A 27,265-nucleotide genomic window follows, 5' to 3' on the forward strand; every position below is an offset into this window, starting at 1 on the left:
TTAAAAAAAGGAAAAAGGAACAAAAAAGAACTAGTCAGTTGGGTGAGGAAGTGGTAGTTATAGGATGTTCCTGGCTAAGAGAACAGCAAAGGTTTGGGTTTCTAAATCGGGCCCAGGTCCCACTCCCGGCAGCAACAGACACACAGGATTAGACCTGAGACCTTGCAGCCATGAGACACGTTAGGGTGATTCCTTCCTCATCTTAATTTGCCACCAGCCCCAAGCCCCACAGCTTCTCCGGGTTTTAGGAAATGGCCCCTTTGTCCTGGTTGAAGATGAAGAGGTTTCTCTTTGAGGGGACGTGAAGTCAGGCTGCCCTTGAGCTCAGTTACAAATGAATCTCAGCAGCATTACGAAGAAAAAAAAACAAAGAACAACTGACCACTACCAACCCCAGCTCTTCTTCTATGGAGCTAAATGCCAATTAAAACAGGAAGCGGATGCCATTAACACATTAAATTAATTAGCATCGAGCGCCACTGTTGTGCTCAGAAAAGCTCACCCCCCCCCCCCCACCGGCCCAACCCAGCAAAGTTCCTCATGGCTGATTAGCACAGGCATTTGCTGGCTTCCATGGGGGTTAATTAAGAACCACTGGCAAATTCTCTCTGAGGCATCCTCATGAGCGCTCTCGCTCTCAGTCTTTCTTGTGTTCATTCTCTATGTCGTGCAGACATCAGGCACGTTGATACATACACACTGCCTCCTGGGACACGGGCACAGGTGCACACACCTATGGACACACACTGACACATGTACCTGTGGGGATACTCATGCTGAGAAGCACACGCACGGAAATGCATAGGCACCAAGGAGACGCGTCACCATCACACACACAGACGTGTATGTGCTCAGAGGCCACATGCTCACGTGGGCAAAAACACCCTGGACATACCCCGAACACACTAGTAATAGTAACACTCAGTAAATATTTACTGAGCATAGACTATAAACCAAGCACCATGTAATCCTCTCAATAACCCTATAAGGCAGGTCCTATTTATACAGATGAGGAAACTGAGGCACAGTTAGGTTAAGGATACAGTTATTTGCCCAAAGGTCACAAACAGACACACATACACAGTAAAACACGTTCAGAGAGACTCATTCCAATATTTAAACAGAAAGACAGATACAGACACAGGTCTATGTATCAGGGTGTCAGGTGAAATGAAAATTATGCCAGCCACTTCAGGTTCATGAATGGAGGCTGCAAATCACCCTGGAGCAGACCTGTTATTATGTAAGCAATCATGAATTTCATTCCTTGATATCTGGAAAGAAATCTGGAAAGAAGGTGGACCAATTTACATAAGGAAGCCAGGCTTTCTGTGAGAGGAACAATGAAGACTCTTATCACATGACAGAAGGGTAGGTTGGGGTGGGCCTGATTAAAATCCCTTGGAAGGGGCTTTCCTGGTGGCGCAGTGGTTGAGAGTCCGCCTGCCGATGCAGGGGACACGGGTTTGTGCCCCGGTCCGGGAGGATCCCACATGCCGCGGAGCGGCTGGGCCCGTGAGCCATGACCGTGACTGCGCGTCCGGAGCCTGTGCTCCGCAACGGGAGAGGCCACAACAGTGAGAGGTCCGCATACCGCAAAAAAAAAAAAAAAAAAAAAAATTCCTTGGCAGGAAATGTCCCCAGGACCCAAGGGGCACCAACCTGGAGGAATGAGAAAGATGTACTGACTAACTGGCTTAACACAGGAACCTCAGGGTTGATGACTAAAGATTGGTTCTTTGTAACATGTGGCTGGTTGGGAAACCTCATTAGAATCACCCTGATACATTTTAGGAACCCTTGGCTGATATGAGTGTCAACCTCAGCTCTTGGTAAGCAGCTCCACTGCTGTCTGGGAGGGACTGAGAACCAGTGGGGCATCCCTGTAGCAGTCCCCGCACATCTTCCAAGCAGTGTGAGACCAATGGTCAACAGCAACACCTGGTGGCAGCCACCAAAACTGCACGGCTGCTCTACTGATCAAACTCACCCTCCTACCCACTCTTGCTGGGCATCTGGCAACTAAAATGATCCTCTTTGGCCTGACTAAATTCCAAAGTATATGGAATCAAGGTATGTGGAAGCTTGAGCTTGAAAAGTTAAAAGAGCTGTGCTGTTTTTGACCCTCAGCTGGTGAAGCAAGTCACAGTGATTATGTTTAACTACACACTGATCTTGGCAATTAAAATGCTTATGCCCACAGTATGCACACAGAGACCCACACACATTCATGTGCACAATTTCACACAAATGCGCAGGGTCCACCCACAAAATGTCACCCACATATTCAAACCCACAAACCTGGCCTTTCCCAACCTTTCCCCGTGGCTCCTCCACTATCCTTACCCCACTGGGTCCCTGAGGAGAGCAGCAGGCCAGGCGGATGGAGCTGTTGACGGAGGCAAGTTGTTCCCGAAGACTTTCCACCTCCCGCTGGGCAGCCTCGGCTCGCTGGGAAGGAAAATGGGGCAAGTGTGGTTAAGAGGTGAGCGGGGCCACACTGGATCCCACCCTGGCCCTCCACTGCTTCCCTGCACCGTCTCAGGCAGCAGCTGGGAAGGCAGGTCTGAGGGCCTGGGGTCCTCCTTTCTGGGTCCTGGACCTTTGAGTTGGCTCTTGGTTTCCCTGGTGTGTATCCAAGAGGAGCTAGAACATTCCCTCTTCACTAGGGCAGGAAGGGAGATGCTGTCTTGATGGAACTGGCAATTTTTCACACGTTCCCAGGCCACTTCTGTCTGCCAAGTAAACTTCAGGCCTGGCTAGTCAAAAGGCCAGAGTTTGTCCCCAGCTCCTGTGCCATATGGTGTCTGCAGAGGTGGCTCACAAGCTGTTGCAGGCCCCTGGGCAAGTTACTTCCCCTCTCTGAGTCTTAGTTTTCCTTTTGTGAAATGGGGGCAATGAAACTGTAGAGGAGTGTTGAAATACATCTAAAATCAGAATGCCACAGTTTACTAAACTGAATCTTAATTCTTCAAAAATTTCTAAGAAAAAGCTCGGAAGGAAGCATCCAAATGTTAACAATGTAGACTTGTGGCCTGGAGAGAAATCTGTACTTTGTCTCTCTTTCTGGTTGTATGACCTTGGGCAAGAAACTTCATATCCTTGGCCTCAGTTTCCCTGTCTGTAAAATGGGCGTCATAAGAGCAACTATCTCATAGGGTTGTTCTGCAAGTAAGTAATTTGGTAAAATACAACTCATTAGGTATCTCATCTTGATGCCTGACACATACAAATGTGTCAATAACTGGTTTACTTTATTAACAACAACAGGGTGTATGGGATCTTGAACTATGGAAAATTAAGAGTTGCAGTTGTGTCTTGACCTCCAGCTGGTGATGCAGGTCATAGCAATTAAGTTTAACTTACACACTGACCTTAGCAATCAGGATGCTGTGCCCACTATACGCGCACAGAGATCCACACACTTCCGCGCGCACATTTCATTGATTTACGTTTTAACTGATTTGTTTATTAGTATCCTGCCTTGTTCCAGGAATGGTTTGAGTTAGGAGTCAGTTTTGTTTTGGGAAAGGTTTTGGGCGTGTGGGGTTGTAGAGAAAACATTTTTATGTTTCCACAAAGGGCATACTGAGCAAATGTGACTGAAACTTGGGATCTGGGCTAAAAGACAAGCCTTGGAGTTAATACATGACTGATTAGCTAGTGAGAACTCCAGAAAGATTCACCTCCTGGGAGATGTCTGTTGACATTTCAAGGGGGGATGAGACCCAGACCGTGGAGACACCCCCTGGGTTGTAAAGCTGGGTTTAAAGCTACTAGTCTTATCTTCCCCTGGAGAGAAGTATTTATATTCCAAATGCAAGAAACCCAGGATCCTTGCCCTTCTGTTCATCATGATACTTGGGAGTAGATTTCTCTCCCTTTCTCAGAAGGTCCCTCTACTATACTATACAACCACCCAGATTCATATTTGGGTGGTTCCTTGCCTACAGCACAAACTCTGGTGCATGTAGGAGGATATCTGGTTCTCGTCTTGTCACCCCAGGGGAAGAACTGGGGCAAACTGGCATGGTTTTTACTATACAAGTAATAATGATCTGCTCTGCTCCAGAATCCTCTTGTTCACATTTAGGATAGTATTAATAAATACAGATATTAAAGACTAATATGATGACATTTACTTTTTTCTCAGTACTCTACAATGAGCAGGTTTTAGTTTTATACTCAGGAAAAAATAAACAGTATTAAAAATGCTTCCTATTCAAACTACTCTAAGAACGCTCTTCTTAAGCCCACTTGATTGGCAGAGATCCAAAAGTTTGACGCCACACAGTGCTGGCGAGGCTATTGGGAAACGGGCCCTCTCAGACCTTGCTGGAGGGAGTGTGTACAGGCACAACCCCATGGAAGGCAGTTTGGTCACATTTGCCAAATTATAGATGCACAGCTCTTTCACCCAACGGTTCCACTTCTAGGAATTTGCCCTATACAGTGGCTTGGGTATGTATGAAATGATATCTGTACAAGGTTATTCACTGCAGTATGGAGGATGATGGTAAAATACTGGAAATACCATAAACGTTCATCAATAGGGTATGAGTTAGACCAGAGGTTGGCAAACTGCAACCTGCTGCCTGTTTATGTAAATAAAGTTTTACTGGAACACAGCCATGCCCATTCGTTTCCATATCGTCTATGCTTCACTCTACCACTGCAAAGCTGAATAGTTGTGACAGTGACTTGCAAGGCCGAAAATATTTACTCTCTGGTCCTTTATAGAAAGTTTGCCTTCCCCTGGGTTAGACGATGGTGCGTCCATGTAGTGCAACACGACGCAGCTGTGAAACAGAAGGAACTGCTTTATATACAGATACGGAACAAGCTCTAAGACACATACACGGAAAAAGTAAGGTTCAGGAGGGTGTACGTAGTATTAATAATTATTATTTTTTTAAAGTTGCTAATTATTCTCTTAAGGATATGCATACCAAGGTTGTGATGACTTCTTTCTTTTATTTATTTATTTTTGGTCACACGGCATGTGGGATCTTAGTTCCCCAACCAGGGATTGAACCTGGGCCCTCTGCATTGGAAGCATGGAGTCTTAACCACTGGACTGCCAGGGAAGTCCCTCATTTTTGTTTTAGAAAGGGGTAAAAGTAGATATTCATGGGCTTGTGAAGGGATCTCTGGGAGGAGACCCCAGACACTGTAACAGAGGTTGCTAGGGAGAGGGGAACTGGGGGCAAGTTCAGGGAGGGGAGATGGAGTTTCCTGGCTATGCCCTAATGTGCCTTTTTCAGTTTTGAACTAAGTAAATGGATTACCTATTCAAAAAATTAACCTAAAACACGTTATTTTTTCCAACCTTCCTCTGCAGGAGGGAGCACCCTGTCCTTAGGCTGGCACAGCCAGGCATCCGGGCCTTTGCCTCTGCTGTGCCCTCTGCCTGGAATGCCATTCCTCAAGAGAACAGCGCCTGGGCTTTAGAACCCAGCTGCAAAGTGTCCTCCTAGGAAGCCTCCCTCAACCACCCCCAGGGAAATGACCACTTGCCCTGTCACACTGCTGACCCCTCCTGGCCATGCCCCTGGCTGCTGGTGTTGCAGGGGACCGGGGAGAGATACAGTAGGCCCGCAGGACTCCAGACCAGACCCTTATGGCCACATCTTACCTCCTTTCAAAGTCCTGCCCAACTTTGTCCTGCAGATGGCAACACATCTGAAGCCAGAGGAAGGCAGGACGCGGGAACCCCATTTATAAATGTGAAAACTGAGACTCGGAGAGGCTGAAGGACTTACAAGGACCCGGGCTGGGACTAGGATATGGGGCCCCCAGGGAAGGTTAGGGCCCACACAGTGCCTGCCTGGTGATCGAGTGAGGAGGTTGGTGGAGACCCCAGGTGGGAATGGAGGGAGAGAAGCAGCCCCGGGCTTGTCCCTCGTCACCGCCCTCGGCTCTATGGAACATAGCTCCTCACTCAGTCTGGTTGAGAGAGACCCATGTCCCAGCTTAGCCTGGGGATGGGCCTGGGATCTCTGGTCACTGCTCTGCCTTCCTCCCACGGGGAAGGGCACTCGTCATGCTCTGCAGGCTGCTTCCTGGCCTTTACCAGGGCCGTCCCGTGCCTGGAATCCATCCCTCTACAGTCTCAAGTTAACTTGTCAGGTCTCAGCTCCACGACCCTTCCTGTGGGATGTCTTCCCTGACCCCTGAGTCTGGGTCTGGTGTCCCTTCCCCAACCATTGCTGCCTGCATCACCCTATTTCTGAGTGTTCTGTCTGTACCCCACCCTCCTTCCTCTGGGAACTCAGGGGCTGGGTCCCAGACAGCTCCCAGCCCCAGCACTCAGCATGGCATGTAGTTCAATTAATACTGATTGAGCTCAGCTCCCTCCTCTCCGCCTGGCCCGAGACCCCCGCCCCGGGGAGAATGAGCCCCCAGCACACGTCTCCTCACCTGATTAGCTTTCTCCAGGTTGGTCATGATCAGGCCGACTTCATCTGCCCTGAGACAGAAAGACGAGGCCCTGAGGAAGGGATTCTGGCAGCCACCAGTGCCCCCGCCATTCCTGAAACCCCCCAGCCCCTGCCAACCCAAGGGTGTTGCAATGGAGGCCTCGAGAAGGCTGCCTTCCATCCTTCCTACTGGAGAGAAACCAAGCTGGGGGGGCGGGGAAAGAATCCAGGCTGGGGGGAAATGAAAATGGGGCCTTAGCACTGGACCCCTTCCAGGCAGCCTGGCCTCCCATCTCCCCCAGGGGTCCACTCTCTGAAGGTGCCACAGAGCTACACCTTCCAGCCTTTGCCTCTGCTATGCCTTCCACCTAGATGCCTTCCTCAAGAGAACAGGGCCTGAGCTTTAAACCCAGCTGCAGAGTGTTCTCCTAGGAGGCCTCCCTCAACTACCCTCATTTATTTTGCTGCCTCACCACCCCCTTAGGTTGACAGCGCCTAAAGGATCGGGACAGGCCTCATCCACCTCGGCTGCCCCTTTGCCTAGCAAGGGGTGGGGCCACAAGGGGCCTGCAGGGAGCATTTGGTGACTGAACGCCACACATGTGCTACACGCATGTTCCAGTTCAAGGCCTTCTTTGCATAAGCTGTTCCCACTGCCCAGAGCACCTTTCCAAGCATTCTTCATGTGGCCATCTCCTTCCCATCTTTGAGATCTCATTCTGAAAGTCATCTCCTCAGGGAAGTCCTCCCTGACTACCTGGATAATAGGACACACCCCTCCATGTTATTCTCTCTTGCTGCTCCTGTTTTTTCCCTTCATGGCATTTACCATGTGGCCACAACAGTGTCAGGCATACAGTAAGTGCTCAACAGTGTCTGTGAATGAAAGACTTTATTCCTGTACATCAGCTAGTGTCTGTCTCCTCTCCTTGACTGAGGACAGGCCCATGTTCTGGTGTTTCCTCCAGGGACCCAGCATAGCACTGGGTAAACGGTAGGTGCTAAATAAGTGTTTGTGGATTAAGTTATATCTTAAAGCCTGAAGAAATGTTGAGTCCAGAGTAATTTAAGTTAATGACACTTGGCCCTAAGGGTTGGACTGTGAAGCTGGGGAGTGGGGACAGCCCCTGGAGGCTGGGGCAAGGCAGAGGCCCATGACTAGCAGAGTCCGCTTAGCTGGAAACCCAGAATGTCCTTTATAGCTTGTGCTACATGGATGGCACCACAAATAAATGCTGAACAGCTGTGAGACTATGCGAGTGTGGAGCAGAGAGTACTTAATTAAATGGGTGTCTCAGGTAGAATCCGAGGAAGAATATCAGAAAGAGGAGGCATGTCTAGAGTGTGAGAGGCAGGAGGCGTGTCTGGGAGGGTCAGAGGGACGACGCATGTCTGGGAGGGTCTGAGGGAGGAGGCATGTCTGGGAAGGTCAGAGGGAGGAGGCGTGTCTGGGAGGGTCAGAGGGAGGAGGCGTGTCTCGGAAGGTCAGAGGCAGGAGGCGTGTCTCGGAGGGTCAAAGGGAGGAGGCGTGTCTGGGAAGGTCAGAGGGAGGAGGCCTGTCTGTGAAGGTCAGAGGGAGGAGGCGTGTCTGGGACGGTCAGAGGGAGGAGGCGTGTCTGGGAGTGTCAGAGGAAGGAGGCGTGTCTGGGAGGGTCAGAGGGAGGAGGCGTGTCTGGGAAGGTCAGAGGCAGGAGGCGTGTGCGTGTGTGTGTGTGTGGGGGGGGGTCACAGGGAGGAGGCGTGGCTGGGAGGGTCAGAGGGAGGAGGTGTGTCTGGGAAGGTCAGAGGGAGGAGGCGTGTCTGGGAGGGTCAGAGGCAGGAGGCGTGTCTGGGAGGGTCAGAGGGAGGAGGCGTGTCTGGGAGGGTCAGAGGGAGGAGGCGTGTCTGGGAGGGTCAGAGGGAGGAGGCGTGTCTGGGAGGGTCAGAGGGAGGAGGCGTGTCTGGGAGGGTCAGAGGCAGGAGGCGTGTCTGGGAGGGTCAGAGGGAGGAGGCGTGTCTGGGAGGGTCAGAGGGAGGAGGCGTGTCTGGGAGGGTCAGAGGGAGGAGGCGTGTCTGGGAGGGTCAGAGGCAGGAGGCACACCTCAGCATGGCATTCACTTACTTGGATGCCGCCTCCTCATCGTATTTCCGCCGCAGCTCCAGCAGCTCTGTCTGCGTGGCCTTCAACGCTGGGAAAAATTAAAGTGCCGGAGTAAGGCCCTCCACCCCCAGGGAAGTGGAACCTGCTCCCCTTCTCTGGGGCCCGGAAGGCAGAATGAAGCTTGGAGTAGTGAGGAAAGATTTTTCTCTCAGAACTGGTGACAAGCAGCGAGTTTCCTGCCCCTAGAAGGGCTTCTAGCTGGAGGGAGGGCTGTGGCATAGCCAGGGTGGGGAGGGCAGATGACATGATTCTCTATGAGTCTATGAAGCTCAGGGGACCCAGGTAAGTGGAGGGGGCAGTCTGTCCTGGGACCTGGCGTATGAGCCCCCTAACACCTTTAAGGTCACTCCAGGACCTGGGTGGGGTCGTCCGTGCATGAGCTCACCCACCCTGAGGCCCAGCCCTGGAAGTGAGGGGACGGGAGGGGCAACGAAGTCAACAGATACATGTATATTACAACAAATGAGGGATTTCTCATAAAGTTCCAGATTTCTGATTTCTCTAGCAAAATGGAAGGGACTGGCTATACTGGGCAGTGCCTGGCTGGGGCTCAGCAGTGGCCACCTCTTTAGATCAGCCTGGGTTCTCCAGTTTGACCCACACCTCACCCTTCCCTATTGCATATCCTAATCCAGCCAGCTTGGCTGCATGCCCGGCCCCTGTAGGCACTGCATTTGCCACCCCGGATTGAATTTTATCTCAAACCCTCTCTCCACAGTAGTACGACCCCCGGGACTGGGGCTCTGATCCCTGCTGGGTAATGTAGGTCTTTCCTCTCCCTTCCCAAACTCCTTTCTTGCCGTCCTGATTCTAGAACCCCTGACCCTGTGTTCAGGTCGCTGCCCCCTCCCACTCCCCCTGGGCCTCCTGGTCTGACTGGCTGGGGCGCTGCACGAGGGCAGGGGACATGTGCCAGATACACACCTGAATGTAGGACCTTGATCTTCTCCTCGGCTTCCCCCAGTCTGGCTGCCAAAGTGAAGGCCTGTACTTCCTGAAGGCCCCTGTGAAAAGACCTGGTGTGTGGACCGGCCCATCCTGGCTTCCTGTCCCCACTCCCATTCCCTGTACAATCTGCACCTCCGTCTTTTTAATGAGTCCTTAAACATGACAGTCAGGCACTTGGCTGCCCTGCGGTTTTGCTGACTGTGTGGCCTCCATTAGAGCTGGTGCCCAGTTAAGGTTCTGTAGCAGCCAGTGACCTTGCCTCTCTGGGCCTCAATTTCCTCATGTATAAAATGGGTTTCTGATGGAGTCTGCCTCAGAGAGTGTTGTGAAGCACGTTCAACGTGGTGCCCAGCACCCAGAGTTCCCTCAGTATCACTGGTAACTATTATTGTCCCCTTGAGAGGCACTTTTTTCCCCTTTTCTGTGGCAGGAGTTTGGGAAGCCCCCCCAGCCCACTGTGGTCTAACTTGGGTGTGATGCAAGCATCCCAGCGGAGAAGGAGGACCCCTAGCTATGCTGGGGGAGGGTTTATGCAAAGCCTGAGCCTTACCTTGGCTGGCTCAGTGACTCTAGGGAAGGAGCCCTGTTTACCTTGATCTTATCCTGCCCCCTCCCCCTCACTCCATTCCAGCCACACTCCCCTCACACATCAGGCACGTTCCTACCTCAGGGCCTTTGCACTGATTGTTCCCTCTGTCCCTATATACCTGCAAGGCTCCCTCACCTCCTTACGGCTTTGCTCACCTTCTCAGTGAGGCCTCCTCCAACACTCTATTTAAAACTTCAGCCCCCGGGGACTTCCCTGGTGGCGCAGTGGTTAAGAATCCTCCTGCCAATGCAGGGTACATGGGTTCTAGCCCTGGTCCGGGAAGATCCCACATGCTGCGGAGCAACTAAGCCTGTGCGCCACAACTGCTGAGGCTGTGTGCCACAACTACTGAAGCCTGCACGCCTAGAGCCCGTGTTCCGCAACAAGAGAAGCCCCCGCACCGCAACAAAGAGTAGCCCCCGCTCTCCGCAACTAGAGAAAGCCTGCGCGCAGCAACAAAGACCCAACACAGCCAAAAACAAATAAAATAAATAAATTAAAAAACCAAAAAACTTCAGCCCCCATCTTATCCTCTTCCTCTTCTGCTTTATCTGTCGTCACAATGCTTATCATGTAGCACACCACTTATTTATCGTTTTTGTTTGTGTTTTCCTCACTAGAAAGTAAACTCCAGGAGGGCAGAGAGTTTTGTCCATTTTGTTCACCGCTGTTGCCTAGAACAGTGGCTGGCACACAGTAGGTGGCTGCATAAATATGTGGAATGAAAAAATAAGTGAATGACAGAAAGGATAAATGTAACAATCATCATAAAATTGTCCTAGAAAGGCCCTAAGAATGCATATTTTATCACCACTGCACCAATTGTAAAGGCAAACATTTACTGACATGTGCTTCTCCCTGTGAGCACTGAGCTAAGCATGTACAGGTGTCATTTCATTTCATTCTTATGGCAGACTAGGAGTTGACACTGCCTGGGACAGTCGGTGTTAATACGTCCATTTGGCTGGGCTATAGTACCCAGTTATTCAGTCATACACGAATACATGTATGGCTGTGAAGGCATTCTGTAGATGGGGTTAACATCTACAATCAGTTGATGTTAACTAAAGGAAAATATTCGCAATAACACAGGTGGGCTTCATTCAGTCAGTTGAAGGTCTTAAGAACAAAACTGAGGAAGAAGAAATTCTGCCTCAAGATGGCAGCACTTACGCCCACCTGACAGTTTCCAGCCTGCTGGCCGGCTCGACCAATTCAGACTGGCCAGCCTCAATCGTGTGAGTTAAGTTTTTGAAATACAACTCTTTTTTTTTTTTAATATTTATTTATTTGGCTATGTTGGGTCTTTGCTGCGGCACGTGGGCTCTTAGTTGCGGCATGTGGGATCTAGTTTCCTGACCAGAGATTGAACCCAGGTTTCCTGCATTGGGAACGTGGAATCTTAACCACTGGACCACCAGGGAAGTCCCAAAATACAACTCTTAATTAAAAAAAAAATTCTACTGGTTGTTCCTCTGGGGGACCCTGGCTAATATACCACCATTAGCCCCATTTTCTAGATGGGGAAACAGGCTCAGTGAGGTGATGTGACCTGCCCAGGGCTGGCCACTGAGCTGCTGACGTGTGGCTTGAACCCAGACCTGCATCCCCATCTCCAACCTGCATCTGGATTCCCAAAGGGTCCTGGGCAGGGGTGACTTTCCAGGTCCCCCCTCCCAGACAGGTGGAGCAGCGGGAGCCTGCCTGTCCTTCCCCCACTCACTTTTGTTTCTCTGCCTCATTTCTCTGCAGCAAAGTTTCTGTCAGGAGGGCTTTGCTGGGAATGCCTGGGAGGCGGCTCCCCTCAGTCAGCGTGGGCGCAGCCGGCGACGTCCCCTCTCTCTGTTCTGGAGGGAGAAAAAGAGGGAAAACCGCCCATTGCTGAGAGTGGCGTGACAGCCAGAGCTGCTTTCTGCAAACCAGATCGATCAACAGTGCTGGGAGAAGAATCAATTTCCCAAACTCAGCGTTGGAGAGAGCGCAGCTGTCAGGACCTGTTGTCACTGCGATCAGCTGCGTTGAGCCTTGGCGAGCGCCTGCACAAGAAAGTCAAACTCCATCGTGCCGGCCTCAGACAGCACACCCAGAGGCTTCCTTTGCCCTCTCAGACCTGTTCCTGCCTCCTTGGCCTTCTGTATGATTAAGAAAAATCATGGTAAAATATACATAACATAAAATTCACCATTTTAACCATTTTAAGGTGCACAATTTAGTGATACGTAGTATAGTCAAAATACTGTGCAACCATTATCAGTAATTCCAGAACACTGGCATCACCCCAAAAGGAAACCTGTCCCCATTAAGCAGTCACTCCCCACTCCCTTCCCTAGCCCCCGGCAACCCCTGTTCTGCTTTCTGTCGCTACGGATTTGTGTATTTTGGATATCTCAGCACTGGAATCATAACACCTATCCTTTTGTGACTTGATTCTTTCATTTAGCATGTTTTTGAGGTTCATCAAGGTTGGACCATGTGTCAGTACTTCATTCTTTTTTATGGCCGAATAATATTCCATTTCGTGGTTATGCCATATTTTGTTTTTTCCCTTTCATCCATTGATGGACATTTGGATTATTCCCACGATTTGGCTACTGTGAACAGTGCTGCTATAAACATTTGTGTACAAGTTTTGTTTGAGCACCTGTTTTCAATTCTTTAGGGTATGTCCCTAGGAATGGAATGGTTGGGTCACAGGGTAACTCCAGATTTAACTTACTGAGGAGCCACCACACTGTTTTCCCTTCCCCAAAATTGATGGCACACGTTCAGATGCTCAGTCATCGCCCCTTACCTGCAGGTGCCCTGGGGCAGGGCCCACGTCAGGTCCATCTTTACAGGCCCTGTGGCAGTTCATTTGGGGATCAGTGTGTGCCTTTGGCACCGAACTTATGGAGAGAGAGTTGCTCGGGGGCCAGCCATTGAGGGTGAGTGGCTCAAGAGTTCCAAAATTTGTTCTCCCAACCTTGGGTCCAAGTGACTCAGTTAAATCCTGTCCTAGTTTTTAAGTTTCTACTGTGATCCTGGCACAGGAGGGTGAGTGTAGAGGTGGGCGGTTTGTAGAGTGAGCCCCTCTACTCTAGAGGCTAGTACAGCAGTCAGCTTATAATACACACATGCACGCACACACACACGTGCACACACATACTGGGTACGTTCCAGGTGCCTAGGCCACAACAGTGAACAAAAAGGCAAGTTTTGACCATCATGATGCAGAATAACAAGTGTCCTCAAGGAGAAACACAGCCCAGGACCAAGGTCAAAAACTTCTGTTCTGATTCCCCACTTGGCCACCTGTGGCTTCTGTGACTCAGTTTCCTCATCTGTAAAATGAGGCCAATGACACCTCAGAAGATTGATGCCAGGAGACAGTGAGATGCTGTGTGAAAGGCACACTGCACAGAGCAAATGCTCTCAAGAGGCAATTTCCACAACTACTATTATTCTTACAGAAGGAAGTTTGAACCTCAGAGGGACCTCAGAGGAAGGAGTGACAATTTTGCTGGGGAACCTCAGAGGCTTCACAGAGGTGTGTACATATGAGCAGGGGCTGAAGAACTGCCAAGTCCTGGCTTGGCAGTGTGGTTGGAATCGTATTCCAGGTGCAGGACCAGAGTTGGCAAAGTGCTGTTATTTTAGTCACTGTAAATCTTCCCCAGAAGACCCTGCCTAGGGCCAGGCTTACATCAGGTGCTCTCTATGTAATGTGGGGAGGGGGAAGGGAGGAGGTTGTGAAATGGGGGACTGTGAGAGAGTGGTTGTTTCCTGAGAAGAGACTTTGTGTCATGCTTTCATTTGACAGGCCTCAGCCCATTTTATCTTCACTACGTGCTAAATCTGGCCCACTACCTGTTTTGTCAATAAAGTATTATTGAAACAAAGCCATGCCTACTCATGTACATACTATCTATGGCTGCTTTCACCCAGAGTTAAGTAGTTGTGACAGAAACTACATGACCTGCAACACCTGCGATAATTGCTTTCTGGCCCTTTTCAGAAAAAGCTTGCTGACCTCTGAGGTAAATCCTACTCATTCGTTCATTAAACAAGAATCCCTTCACCTGACTCCCCCAATTCTCTGCTCAATTTTTTCCCCAAAGTCTTTCTCACCAACTGACATACTATATATTTTACTAACATTTATTGACACTCAGTCCCTCCCTCTAGAAGGTCAGCATGATGAGAGCAGAGATTTTTGTCTGTTTTGTTCCTGGCTGTGTCCCCAGTGCCTACGACAGTGCCTGCAGGTCAATGAACATCCAAAACTTGGACGGTTACCAATGGCTTTCACCTGCTATTTGCTCCTCCCTATGGTAACCTCCTACCTCACCTTCCAAAGGTAACCACCACGCTGAATTTTGTTCGCCATTCTCTTGCTTTCAAACATTTTTATCACAACATATGTACACCCAAACACTATTATTTTTAGCTTTGCTAGTTTCTTAACTTGTCTCATTTGGGGCTGAGACAGTGCTGTGTTCACTACATCCTATTTCCCTCTCCTCCTGGGCACACAGCCAGACTACATTTTCCAGCCTCCTTTGCAGCAGGGATGTGGCCACAGTGATGTGTGCCACTCCCACAACCTCAGTGTGATCCTCCACATTCTTTCTCTGCCTGTTGGCTGGGTGTCAACATTCACTGTGACTCTGGCTGTTGAGAATTGACGATGACAGGACTACCACAGCCTGGGTCCCTGAATGACTGCGTGGAGTGTCCCCTGCGACTTCCCCTCCCTTCAAATATATTAAGCCTCTGAGATTTGGGGTTGGTCTGTCTCAGCAGAAGTGCACCTTAACCCATCCCACATCTAAAATTATGATAGAGTTGAGTTCCCTGCCCTCCTTCCCCCACAAGGGTGGCCGAGTTTGGCTGCCAAAGATCCACAGCCCATTTGTTTATTATGGACATCCTGTGAAAACCTTATCAGTACCTTTGGGGCCGAGGAGCTCAGGGTGTCTCTTCCACGAACTGTGGAGCTCTCGCCGCGGCTGCCCGCTGGGGTCGAAGCTGGGGGACTGCAGTCTGTCGTCTGGGCTGCGTGAAGCCTCAAACACAGGCACGGGGTCTGCACAGAGAGAGGAGGACAGGGGTGGTGGGAGCCCTGGGGGCCAGGGGGTGCCCCGGCTGAGGCCACAGGGCCAGGGAGCTTGGGTGGGAAGAACCATCCATAGGAGCCATCTGGAATCGCTCTGGTGGCTTAGGGGAGCAACGTGGACTTTCTGCTTTATGAGGGAGCCGATCTCCAGGCACCTGCTCTGGAGAGCAGGTGCCATCCCCATGGGTGTGGCTGTCCTGCCCAGCTGGGAATAATAATTATCATAATAACTTCATTTTCCTGATTCTATATGCCATCTGTGGTGGCCATGAGATTTTGTCCTGCACACCACCGAACACAGGGAACATCACTTAGCAAGGACCCTAGCAGGCACACTCTGAAATCCATCAGTTCAAACCTAGCCTTCTCATGGGACTTCCCAGACAAGGCCTGCAGGCAGCAAGGATAGAGGTAGACCTGCTTCTGGGGGACACAAAACTGCTCTGAGGGCTGAGGACCGGCCCGTGGCCTTCCCCAGTGCTTCCTTCCTTAGGCTATAATGTGGTCTGGATGCTTTCACCCAGTTCCCCACCTCTCCTAGCTCCCTCCCTATTTTCCTTCACCCGAGGTTCCATAATAGCATCTTTGCACATATAACCCTTGGGGTGCTTTTCAATGGATCTGGGCCAACACACCATCATTTGTGACACTTGTGGCCGATTAAATAATAGTTTTTCTGGGGGCGAGATATACACCTGGATATAAGATGTCTCCGTATTTCCCAATAGCTAAATTGAGGACTCCAGGTCCTTCCACCTGCAATTCTGTCCCCCCTCCCACCCTGTCACCTAGCAAGCACTTCCTCTTCCTTCAGATCTAGAATCCAACACCTCTTCTTCCAGCAACTCCCCACCTGGGGCAGGAGGTTTGGTGTAGCATCTTCCATGTTACAAAGCCAGTCCCTGGGAATAGGTTCCCACGATGCACCCAGCATCCCCTGGAGGCTGGCCTGGATCTAACTTGTTTTCACATATGAGGAAACTGCTCAGAGAAGCCAGGTGACTTGCTGAAGAGCGGAGGAGAGACTCAAGTCTGGGTCTCTTTCTCTGATGCCACAAAGACTTCCTGTCTCAGTGGTGTGGATATTTCGACCCCAGTAGCTGCAGGTAGGTAGGTGTTCACGGGGTCCCAAGAAAGCCAGGGCCTCCTCGCTTCAGACCAAGGGGGCTGGTCTGGTCCACATTTTTTCTAATGCCCCAGAGCCCTCTCTCTTCCTGGTCCCTCCTTTGGGATCTCCCACCAGCATCTGCTTGGCCATTGCTCTCTGCTGGTGTGGACCCTGGAGTCAGATGTCCCTGGTCCTGGTCTAATCTATACTTGCTTCTTAGGATTGCTGTGTGACCTTGGTAAATGGCGCTACCTCTCTGTGCCTCACAATAAAAGTACCGACCTCGTGAGCCTGTGATGAAGATTCATGTAAAGTGCTCAACGCGGTGCCTGGCACTTGGTCAGCTCAGGACAAATGGAAGCCCTCACTATTATTCCTGCCCTTCTGAGTGCAAGCCACACTGACCTTCTTCTCTCAGTCCCTCAAACGCACCCCAGAGACTTTGTACGGGAGGGAGCCTCTGCCAGGAACACCCTGCCCTCCCCTATCCCTTTCAGCTAGTTAATGCTTACTCATCTTAGCAACTCAAATGCCAATTCTTCCAGGAAGCCTTCCTTGACCAGTCGGTCTTCTAGTATGAGCTCTCCCAGCTGCCTGCACCTTTCCTTCACAGCACTCACTGTACTTCCAATTTTCATTGATTTGCAAGTGCACCTAATTAATACCCGCTGGACTGCAAACTCCACAACAAGGCAGGGCCGGGACTGCATCTGTTCTTGCTCTTCCACTGGACCCCTTGTGGGGTGAATGAAGCCTGACCCACAGTCCAACCCAATAAATATCTTCTGATGGAAGAAACGGGGCAGAGCCTATACGTGGGGACCTTCAGGTCCGGCTGGAACAAGGCCACCTCTGCATTTTATCCCTCTTCTCCCGCCTGTTTGTTTAGGTGGTGGGAGGCTCAGACAATGGGTGTTTGTGTCGAGGTAAGCAGGTGCACAGGAACGCTGCTGCTGGCTTTCCTCTGTCAGCACTCCCCCATGCCCCGTCATTAGGCAGGGGCTGCTCAGCAGGGTATGCCATTATGTCTCCCCGGGCTGATGTAATTATACATTGACATAATTAACCCAGCAAGCGCATTAGGCAGGCCAGCTAAAAATTCATCTATAATTATTTGTTGTGTGCATGCTAATGAGTCCATCTGCACTGCCTTTGTACAACACGGACAAATTAATTTACAAGTCTGGATTTTTTAATAAGTTAAGGGAAACGCTTCCTATTGTGTCCTGGTTTTTGAGAAAGGAAGAAAAAGGCGACAAGCGCTTGCCGGGGTCAGGGAGGTTAGATAAACACGGGAGACTGCAGCTGAGGGCTGCAGAGGGCTCAGCTCTGGTTCCAGGGAGGAGGGAAAGATCCAGCTCATGGCTCAGGGGCCGGCTGGCTAGGAGCCTGTCCAAGCCAAAAGATGACGCTCGGGTGAAAAAGGAAGTCATTCACCCCATTCCCAGGGATCAGAAATTGACGTTCATTGTGCGCGGAGGCACTGCGGTCCCCTTGCTGCCTCGGCCTCTTTGTCCAGGGGAAGCTGACCACAGGTGGCCTCCTGGACAGACTGGAGGAGGTGGGTGGCGAGTGGACACTCAGTACGGGGTCAGCGGGTTCCAAGGCTCTCTTTGCCTTCATTTGCCAGTACAGGGTAGAACATAGTGGTTAAACTCTCAGAACATGAAGTCCAGCGCTGGTCTCAAGACTCAGTTTCCCCACTTAAAAAGTCAGAAAATATTACAGTTTCTACTTCTCAGCAGTTACTACTGGGAAGACTGAAAAAGATTACTGAGAGAGGCAGCATGATTTAAGGACTGCTGGTGTCAGCTCCAGCTCTAAACTGGCCATGTGACCTTTGGACAGTTAACCTCTCCAAGCCTCCATTTTCTTATCTGTAAAATGGGGCTGCAAGGACTGAATGAGAGAATGTGTATAGAGATTTGCACAGTGCTGGGTGCACAGTAGGGCTTGATAAGTGTTGGCTGCTGTTACTACCCTGAGAGGGGGCAGCACACCGTCCCGTGACGTTCTAGGAGCTGCGGTCTACATGGCAAAACTCCACGGAGACTCAGGACAGGGTAAGGCCTCATATACTCTCATCAGTGCCTGGGAGACTCAGAATCCAGTAATCCTGCGTTGAGCTCCACTCAGGGACTCAAAGGCTCCAGCTTAGAAAGTCACACTGAGGAGGGACAATTTGTCAAGTGTCCAACACCCCTACCCCAGTGCACAGTTGGGGAAAAATGGGGTCCCGTGACTTCCCTGAAGTCTGCCAGTGAGTTGGCGATAGGGCCAAGATGGGGCCTTGGGCCTCGGCCTCTTCTTCCCACACTGTGCTTCCTCCTAGATCCTCAATTTGAGACAGGAAGTCGGGGAAGGTTCAGATGACTCAGCCGACGTCAGGCTGTGGCCAAACCCTAACAGCTGGAGCACTTTAAATTGATTAGAATTCATACAGTCTTCACCACAACACTGTTAGTAGGGCTGTTGTGTTTCCATTCTATAGATGGGCAAACTGAGGCATGGGGGAGTGAAATCACTTCCCCAAGGTGAGGCCCAATAAGGTAGATGCTGCTATTTCCATTTTCCAGGCAAGGAAATGAAGGCCCAGAGAGGAGATTCCATGTGCCCAAGGTCGCCGAGCTCAGAAGTGGCAGGGGTGGGATTTGAACCTGGAGTGCCTGGTGACTCTTTGTAGTGGGCTAAGCTGCCTTGAGGCAGGGCATGGGGGATTACTAGGCCAGAAGCAAGAGAATGAGGGCGCTGTTCTTGGCCTTGCCACAGGCTTGCTGTGTGACCTTGGACAAAGCATCAGACTTTTCTGGGCTCCAAATTTCTATCACAAGTATCCCTGAGGCACACACTCAATCAACATTGGTTATCACCAGATAGGGGTGTGGTCCTGCCAAAGTGAGTGCTTTTGGCCCTGGGCCTATTCCTTGGCGCTGGGATGCTCAGGGAGGGTGATTATTAAACGCCTTCATAGCTGAACTTGACACTTGAGGTTTGAACATTGTGAATCCTCCAAATTCCCAAAGCCACTCTCAGATAAAGGGGGAGAGGGACAGGTTGGGAGGCTGATGGTCAAATCCTGGCTGTGACAACTTTAGGGAAAGTCACTTAGGTCACCTGAGCCTCAGTTTCCTCCTCAGTAAAACGGGGATAACAACAGGACCTACTGTAGAGGGCTGTGCAGGGACTCCATGAGCACGCTGAGCCCCTGCGACAGTGCCTGGCACCTAACAGAGTCTAAGTGAGCATTACCCTTATTCTTATGACTTGTGGCAGTGTGGGATGTGCCACCCAGCTCTCCCTTCAAGAAAGAACGTCCTGCGAGGAGTTGGTGACAGTCTCCAGGCGCTGCACCTTAGGATACACTGCAGTGTTGGTTTGGAGGTCAGGTTTCCCCAGGCCTGCTCCCAGCCAATGACCGAGCAAGACAGAGACAGTAGGGCTGGGCCACTCCTGCTGATACTGGAAAAGGCAACCTAGTATCATAGACTAAAATGTTTTCCCCCAAACCCATATATTGAAGCCTTAACCCCTGATGCAACTGTATCTGGAGACAGGGCTTTAAGGAAGTAATTAAGGTTAAATGAGGTCATTAAGAGTGGGGCCCAATCTGATAGGACTGGTGTCCTTAAAAGAAGAGGAAGAGACACTAGAGCTTTCTCCCTCTGCACGTGCAGAAAGGAAAGGCCATGTGGGGACACAGTAAGAAGGCAGCCATCTACAAGCCAGGAAAAGAGCTCTCACCAGAAACCAACCCTGCTGGTACCTTGATCTTGGACTTCCCAGCCTCCAGAACTGTAAGAGAGAAAATTCTGTTGTTTAAGCCACCCAGTTTGTGGTGTTTTCTTATAGCAGCCTGAGCAGACTATTGCATCCTGCTTTGGGGCTCCTGTTAGTTTTAGCTTGGCTGAGACTTTTTCAGAGCTGCACTGCAGTTTGAGGTTCCTCCTACCAACCCTCCTTCCTTCCCTCTCTCCCTTCCCAGGTGTTAGACCAGCATCACCAAGTGAAGGCTCTCCTGGTCTCCTCCTCTCCCTCTCTTTCATCCTTCACGGGCATCTTCCCCAATAAATCTCTTGCACATCCGGTGCCATCTTGGCATGTGAATGCTTCCAGAGGACCCAAACCAATATGTGATTACTCTTTTGCCTCTCAGAGCCTCAGTTTCCTGGTCTGTAAAGTGGGGATAGTCACAGTGCCTCTCCTGTGGAGCTGCAGCTAGACTCTGGAGTCTGTGGGTGTGGAGCCCATGTTGAGGTGATGGTACATTCCACAGTGGTGAATCTAAAGTGGGCAGAGCTCACAGGGGGACCTAAGAGTCCATGCACCTGCTTCACTCAGCAAGAGTTTGTTGAGCATCTACCTGTGGGGGGCACAGTAGTGTCTCTGTCTATGTGTAGCTGACATCCCAGTCAGATAATATGGATGGGGAAAGGACTTATCTTAAGAGCATTAGGAAGTGACATGTTCTAATTCGCATTTTTCGAAGGCTCATCCAAGCTGCTGCAAGAAAAATGGGCTGTAGAGGGAGCCAGACAGGGGCTACTGCAATAGTCCAGGCAGTGATGCTGGGATCAGGGCGGTGGCAGGAGGAGTTGGGGGGAAGTGCTCAGACACAAGAGGTAGATAGGAAGAACTGATGGGGTGTGGTGTTCTAGGCTGAATAGCATTTCCCCAAATTCATGTCCATCCAGAACTTGTGAAACTGACCTTATTTAGAAACAGGGTCTTTGCAGATGAAATCAAGTTAAGATGAGGTCGACTGGATTAGGGTTGACTAATCCCAATGACTGGTGTCTTTACAATAAGAGGGGAGGACACAGAGAGACAACACACAGGGAAGGCCCCGTGAAGACAGAGGCAGAGATTGAAATAATGTGTCTACAAGCCAAGGAATGCCAACGATGGCTGGCCACCACCAGAAGCTAGGAGAAAGGAATGGAACAGATTCTCCCTATGCGCCTCCACAAGGAACCAACACTGCCAACACCTTGACTTTTGGGCTTCTGGCCTCCAAAACCGAGAGGATAAATTTCCATTGTTTTAAACCATCCAGTTTATGGAAATTTGGCATGGCAGCCTCTGAAAACTAATACATCATGTGTATTCTGGAGGTTCAAAGTCCAAAATCAAGGTGCTGGCAGAGCTGTGCTATCTTGATCTGTCCCACGCTTTCTCCTAGCAATCCTTGGCATTTCTCAGCTTGTGGTGGCATCACTTCAATCTCTGCCTCTGTCATCACTTGGCCCTCTTCTCTGTGTATCTCTCTCCTCTTTTTATAAGGACACCAGTCATGGTGGATTAGGGTCTCACCCTAAGGACCGTCCCTTATCATCATCACATCTGCAAAGACTCTATTTCCAAATAAGGTCACATTCACAGGTACCAGGGGTTAGGACTTCAAAATACCTTTTGGGGGCACACAATTCAACCCATAATACATGGCAACTGGCTGGATACCAACTGTGAGAAAGGCAGGACTAAGGAGCTGCTAGACTCCAAGTCTCATAGGAAGGAAGTTCTTACTTAAGCCTAACCTACTTCCCTCCTGCTGCACCCATTTCACCAGTCGTCCAGGAAGACAAGCGTGCTTCATAAGACAAAGCAGCAGGTGCTGGGCTCTGATCCTCCTGTATGTTCATCCTCTCCAGCTACTGAGGAACAGGGCGGTGAGTTGAGTATGGTCCCTGCTCTGAAGAGTGCATAGCAACGATGATCACTTATTTCCCCAGGCATATTCCATTCTTTATTTCCTCCCCACAGAATTCCTAGACTTTACGGCATGTGGGTAAACTCATTTCTTCCCAACTCCCCCATCTGGGAGAAATCCACGGAGGTCTGAGCTACATTGCTGGGGATTGAGTTAGGTAGAAAAAAAAATATTAGCATTCAGAGGACTGGAAGATTCTGCCAAGTTACGCATAAGTAAAATGCTCAGCTGGGGTAGCTGACATATCCGAGGGCTTCCTGCTTACTTTGTCCAACTGTATTAGTTGATGCATCAGCTAAACGTCACTAGCTGCTCTTACAAATACAAAGTGAAAGAGACAGAAATGACAGCAAATCTTTGAAATGTTGGGAGGAGGTTTCTCAGAGAACCTGACAGTCACAGGGGTCTGGGAGCATCTAGCTTTCACTCCTCAGCAACCCCTTTCTCCCAAGGCCTTTCACATAGTAGGTGCTCAAGAAATGTTGCTTGTTTTAAGCACCTAAGTTAGTGGTCATTTGTTACAGCAGCAGGAAAAAACGAATACAGTCTGTAATTCAGCCATTTATTCATTAGTACCTTTTTACTGAGCACCTGCTATGTGTCAGATACCATTTCTTCGGTTGCTAGATACTTCCTGAGCATCTACTTAGGGAAGTTTCTGGGCCCTGGAGATACAGCAGTAAATAAGAGGAAATTCCTGCCTTCCTGGGGTTGACATTCTAGAGGGGAGAGATGGACAATGGACAAATAAACCAACAGCTGTAAGGGGGCTGAGAACAAAAACAGCAGGGTTGGGGGAGAGAGTGGCCTGAGGTGTGTGCTTGGGGGCAGTGTGCTAATTGAGGCAGCCTGGTCAGGGAGGTGACATTTGAGCAGAGCCCTGAAGGAAATGAGGAAGCCAGCAGGGGGCTGAGAGAGAATAATCCAGACCCAGGAAGTACCAGGAGAAACAGCTCCCATTAGACCAAGACACGTTGGCACACCATCCTGACCAATCCCCCCTGAGTTACTGTCCCAGAAACACAGCTTAGCTTCATCTTCACAACTGACCCATGTTACTGATGAGGACACGGGGCTCAGAGAGGCTGGCGATGCCTGGGCAATTCTTGGCGCCAGCCTCACCTCTCCTCCCTGTAGGCTGGTCTGGGTGCTGGTGGGTGGTGACTGGGTTCAGAGCAGGCTCTGGCTCTTCAAACACTAGTTTCTGGTCTTCATCCTCCCAACTCTAGCAAACATTCATTCTGGGGCAGATGGGGCACCCATATCCAGCTGGGGGGTAAAGAGCAGATGAGATGCCCACCCAGCATCTTGAGACAAAAGCTCCAGGGAACTGACATTTCTTCATCCCCACCACCCCCCACACCCTGACATACGCCAGGTACTTTGCAGTTATTTATATCTCATTTAATCATCAAAACAACCACAGGAGACATTGCTATTCTCCCCATTTTCCAGATGAGAAAACTGCAGCCCAGCAGAGGGAAGCCACTTGCTGAAAAAGGCGGAGCTGGATTTGAACCCAGGGTGGCCCAATCGTCAAATGCTGGTGACATGTCACACCTTAAGCTGCATCCACCTGCCCCCCAAAATATTACCAACTTGATATCTGTCCTTACGTGATTTGACGTTTTTAACTTAAATATATTTTAAAGGAATATTTGTTTCACTATTGTAAGTAGATCATTGGGATTCTGTATCATAAAAAAGGGGTTTTAACCATTAAAATAAATACAAAGGAAAAATCAAGAAACAGATGTTATTAAATTCTAGTTACATCCCCATTGCCTGCTCAAGACCTTGAGCCTGAGGCCGGCTCTTCCTTGGTTAAAAGGAGAGATTCACAGGTGTTCCATAGGCATTTAAGATGCTTTAGCACCTGACTGAGACTTTCTCTAGAAGGAACTAGAAAGGTGATACCTGGTGAGCAATGTATTCAAAGTCTGTGTTGAGCCAGGTACACCAAGGCTGCTCCCTATGTCAGGTGACCCCACTTGGGGAAGCGCGGGGTCCCGCTGACCCCCAGACTCCAAAGCGACCTGTGTCCCCCTCCAACGTCTGGCAAGCCGCATATCTCAGTGTCAGGAGAAGTGACAGAACATCCCTGTAGCTCCTCATCTGGAGCCACGGAGCCTGCCTTTCTGCCGGGCTCAGCACTTCCACGGGAAACCTTTCAGCTGACACATGTGGCTGCCCAGAGCTGTGAGCGGGACTTCATTTCCCCCACTTCACTCCTGCAACATACACACTGTCAATATACAGACAAGGGCAGTGGCAGCGGGAATCAAACGGCTTTAGATCCAACCTGAATAAAAAAGCCCCAAACAGGGGACCCCAAATCAGAAGTGTTTGACTACATATCCTTTGGATTAATTAAGCACATTGGCAGACACGGAAGATCAAATATGAACCATCCGAGGTGGCAGGTCATGATGGGCAGGCGGGGAGGGGGAACGTCGTCAGGAAATAGAGCCTTTGTCTTACAGCCATCAACTTGCTCTTTATGCATAAACTGCTTAATAAAATGACTAATTCATTTTGGTTACATTGGATCTAAACCCCTAGAGAATACTGCCAATGGATTTATAATATTTTAATTTCACACCAGCCTTTCCAAAGCCTCTGTAGGAGGAGATGGATAGAACATCATCTATTCCATCTTCCACCACTAGCTGATGCTGTTGGTGTTTTTTAAAAAAAGTGTCTATGGGGCTGTGTGGGAGAGTCGTGAGTCTAGGGAAAGCTGTCTCATTCCTCCCACTGTGTCCATCTGAAGGAAAGCGGTGCTCAGAGCTTTTTTTAGGAAAGCTGGAGCTGCAAAGGCTGTCCGAGAGGCTGTTTAGAAACACATATATGCAGAAGTATGCGTGTGTCCCTCCAAAGTATCTCTGAGACAGAAGCCTTCTCCCATCTGGGCCCCGGCTCCGGGCGCCTGTGTGGGCAGGAGGTTCAGGCTACTGACGGCGGCAGCGAGCCTAACTTTGATCCTTTAATCCTAACTTTTTGATAGCAGATGGCTGCCCAGCCCTTGTATGCAAATGGGGGCCGTGCTTTCTTCCCTTCGTCGCTAGGGCTGGCTGCTTCCGGGTCTCCCGGCTTAAGCACGGACAGAGGGGCTGGAGAAGGTCTTCCTTCTTGGCACTGGGTGGTGATGTAACAGTAACACCACCACCAACAGCAACGGCAGCCACGGGTCTACTGAGCATTTACTGTGTGCCAGACACCAGCTTAGGATTTTATACTCTTCACCTTGCTTAATCCTCTCAGAGGTACCAGAAGGTAAGTGTGCTTTTCCAGAGGAGGAAACGGAGGCTCAGAGAGGTAGAGCTAGTTACTCAAGGTTACCCATCCAGGGAGCAGCAGAGCTGGGACTCAAACCCGTGTCCATTGTAGTAAAAACAAAGTTTCCATAGACTAAGCTGCACAGAAAGTTCCAGGCAGGCAGGGACAGTGTCTGTTTTGCCTAACATTGTGCCCCTGGTGTCGAGTAGAGTGCCTATCAAACAGTAGGAGTTCAATGTTTGTTGAATGAATTGCATGGGGCTACTACTCTGTGCCAGGCACCATGTTAAGTGTTCTCCATTCCCACTGAATCCACCCAATGGGCCCATAATTAGGTGAGATCATTATCCATACTTCACAAGTGGGGAAACTGAGGATCAAAGAAGTCAGGTGCGATACAGGATGCAAGATGGCAGGACAGGGACTGGCCCCTCTCTGAGAGGGTCCCTCAGCCTAGAGTCCCGCTAGTGCTCCTCCTGGCATCTCTCTGCCCCCTTTGGAGCTCTGTGGCTCAATTTCTCCTCAACAGAAGTACCAGCCTTTGGAGCCCTGGGTCAGGAGGACCAGGTGTACGTGTCTGTTAGGGGTCATGTTCTTCCTCCAGCTAACACATCTGCATTTCTGCAAAGGGCTCATCCTCTCACCCTAGAACCTCTCAACCTACTGGCAGCAAAGACCCTTAGCTGTTTTTCACTGTATTTAGATGTCAAATCTCTAATGGTTTTGTTCCAACCTTTTCAAGTTTTTTTTTTTCGTTTTTGGCCACACTGTGCAGCATGTGGAATCTTAGTTCCCTGACCAAGGATCGAACCCGGGCCCCCTGCATTGGTAGCATGGAGTCTTAACTATTGGACCTCCAGGGAAGTCCCCCAACCCTTTCAATTTTAAAATTAATCCTGCATCTGGGTTTGGTGCCAGGGATCAAGATTCAGGCTCTACTACCTCTCTGCTGTGTGACCTTGGGCAAGTGGCTTGACCTCTCTGAGCCTGCATTGCCTCAGCCACACAGCAGGACAAGATGGCAATACCTGCCTCCAAGGGGCAGAGGGGATAAGTGAAATCCTTTCTGTAAGGGGCTGAGCACACTGCCTGGCACACAGGGAGCACCCAAGAAACCGCCCCACAAGGATGGTAGCTCATCGTTTAAATTCAAAGGCTGCTCTCCCTGAGGCACCTATCCTGGCCTTCCCATCTTGAAGCCCTTTTTCTGCTGGGTGTTCTGGCCGTCTGTCTTCGGGTCATGTGGCCCCTGCTGGACTCTGAGTGCAGGGCAGGACTCAAGTTTGGGTTCCCACAGGGCTCAGCACATGGTAGGTGCTCAGAGAATGAGCTGATGAAAAGCCACAGCTGAAACGCCTGTCTTCCCTTCTGAAAGGGAGCAGCCATTTATTGAGCACCCACTGGGTACCAGCATCATGCTGGATGTTTTCCTTTAATCATCTTTCAACCCTTAGCTGCCAGGAGTAGTAAAAATCAGACAGGTGGCCAGGGGGAAAGGGCACTCCTGGCAGAAGAAATGGCAGAGGCAAAGGTGTGGCAGAAAATGGGGAGACAATGCCTTTTGAAGTTAAGTACCATCTCTGGAAAATCTGCTGTTAAACTTTTCCTTTTTTTATGGGTTAAATAACCTTTTATGTTACCCTTCTGTGCTCCCTGAGCTCAACAGGACCAAATGGGCAGAGGCATATACAGGGAGGAAGGGAAGGAGGTGAGGGCAGCCAAAGACAGCGATGGGTCTCTCATTACACTAAAATCTGTATTGCCTTTATCTGCAAAGGTGGCTTATCCACTAGATGGCAGTAGAACTAGTCATTTGGGACAAACACAATGTTAAATTCTTAACCCCACTTTCTACTTCCATCACCATATATTTCAAATGCTTCAAAGATTCAAATTTCTAAAAATTGAGATCACAAAAGTACTTTAAAAATCCTACAACCTTCAGGTGAGAGGGTTTTTTAAAAATATGACAATAAATCC

The 27,265-nt window shown here is 50.0% G+C and overlaps 1 protein-coding gene across 1 annotated transcript in view; it reads right to left on the minus strand.

Moving 5' to 3' along the window:
- Positions 1–27,265, minus strand: part of CUX2 (cut like homeobox 2) — a 262,670-nt gene that overhangs the window by 26,620 nt on the left and 208,785 nt on the right. Inside the window, exons 5-10 of the mRNA XM_060170867.1 lie at positions 15,027–15,161; positions 11,820–11,943; positions 9,484–9,563; positions 8,521–8,587; positions 6,421–6,469; positions 2,347–2,451 (exon numbers count right to left, since the gene is read on the minus strand). Coding sequence (XP_060026850.1) covers positions 2,347–2,451; positions 6,421–6,469; positions 8,521–8,587; positions 9,484–9,563; positions 11,820–11,943; positions 15,027–15,161 — 560 coding nt within the window. The remainder of the gene's footprint in view (positions 1–2,346; positions 2,452–6,420; positions 6,470–8,520; positions 8,588–9,483; positions 9,564–11,819; positions 11,944–15,026; positions 15,162–27,265) is intronic.

Source organism: Lagenorhynchus albirostris, chromosome 14 (assembly GCF_949774975.1).
Source record: "Lagenorhynchus albirostris chromosome 14, mLagAlb1.1, whole genome shotgun sequence".
NCBI lineage: Eukaryota > Metazoa > Chordata > Mammalia > Artiodactyla > Delphinidae > Lagenorhynchus > Lagenorhynchus albirostris.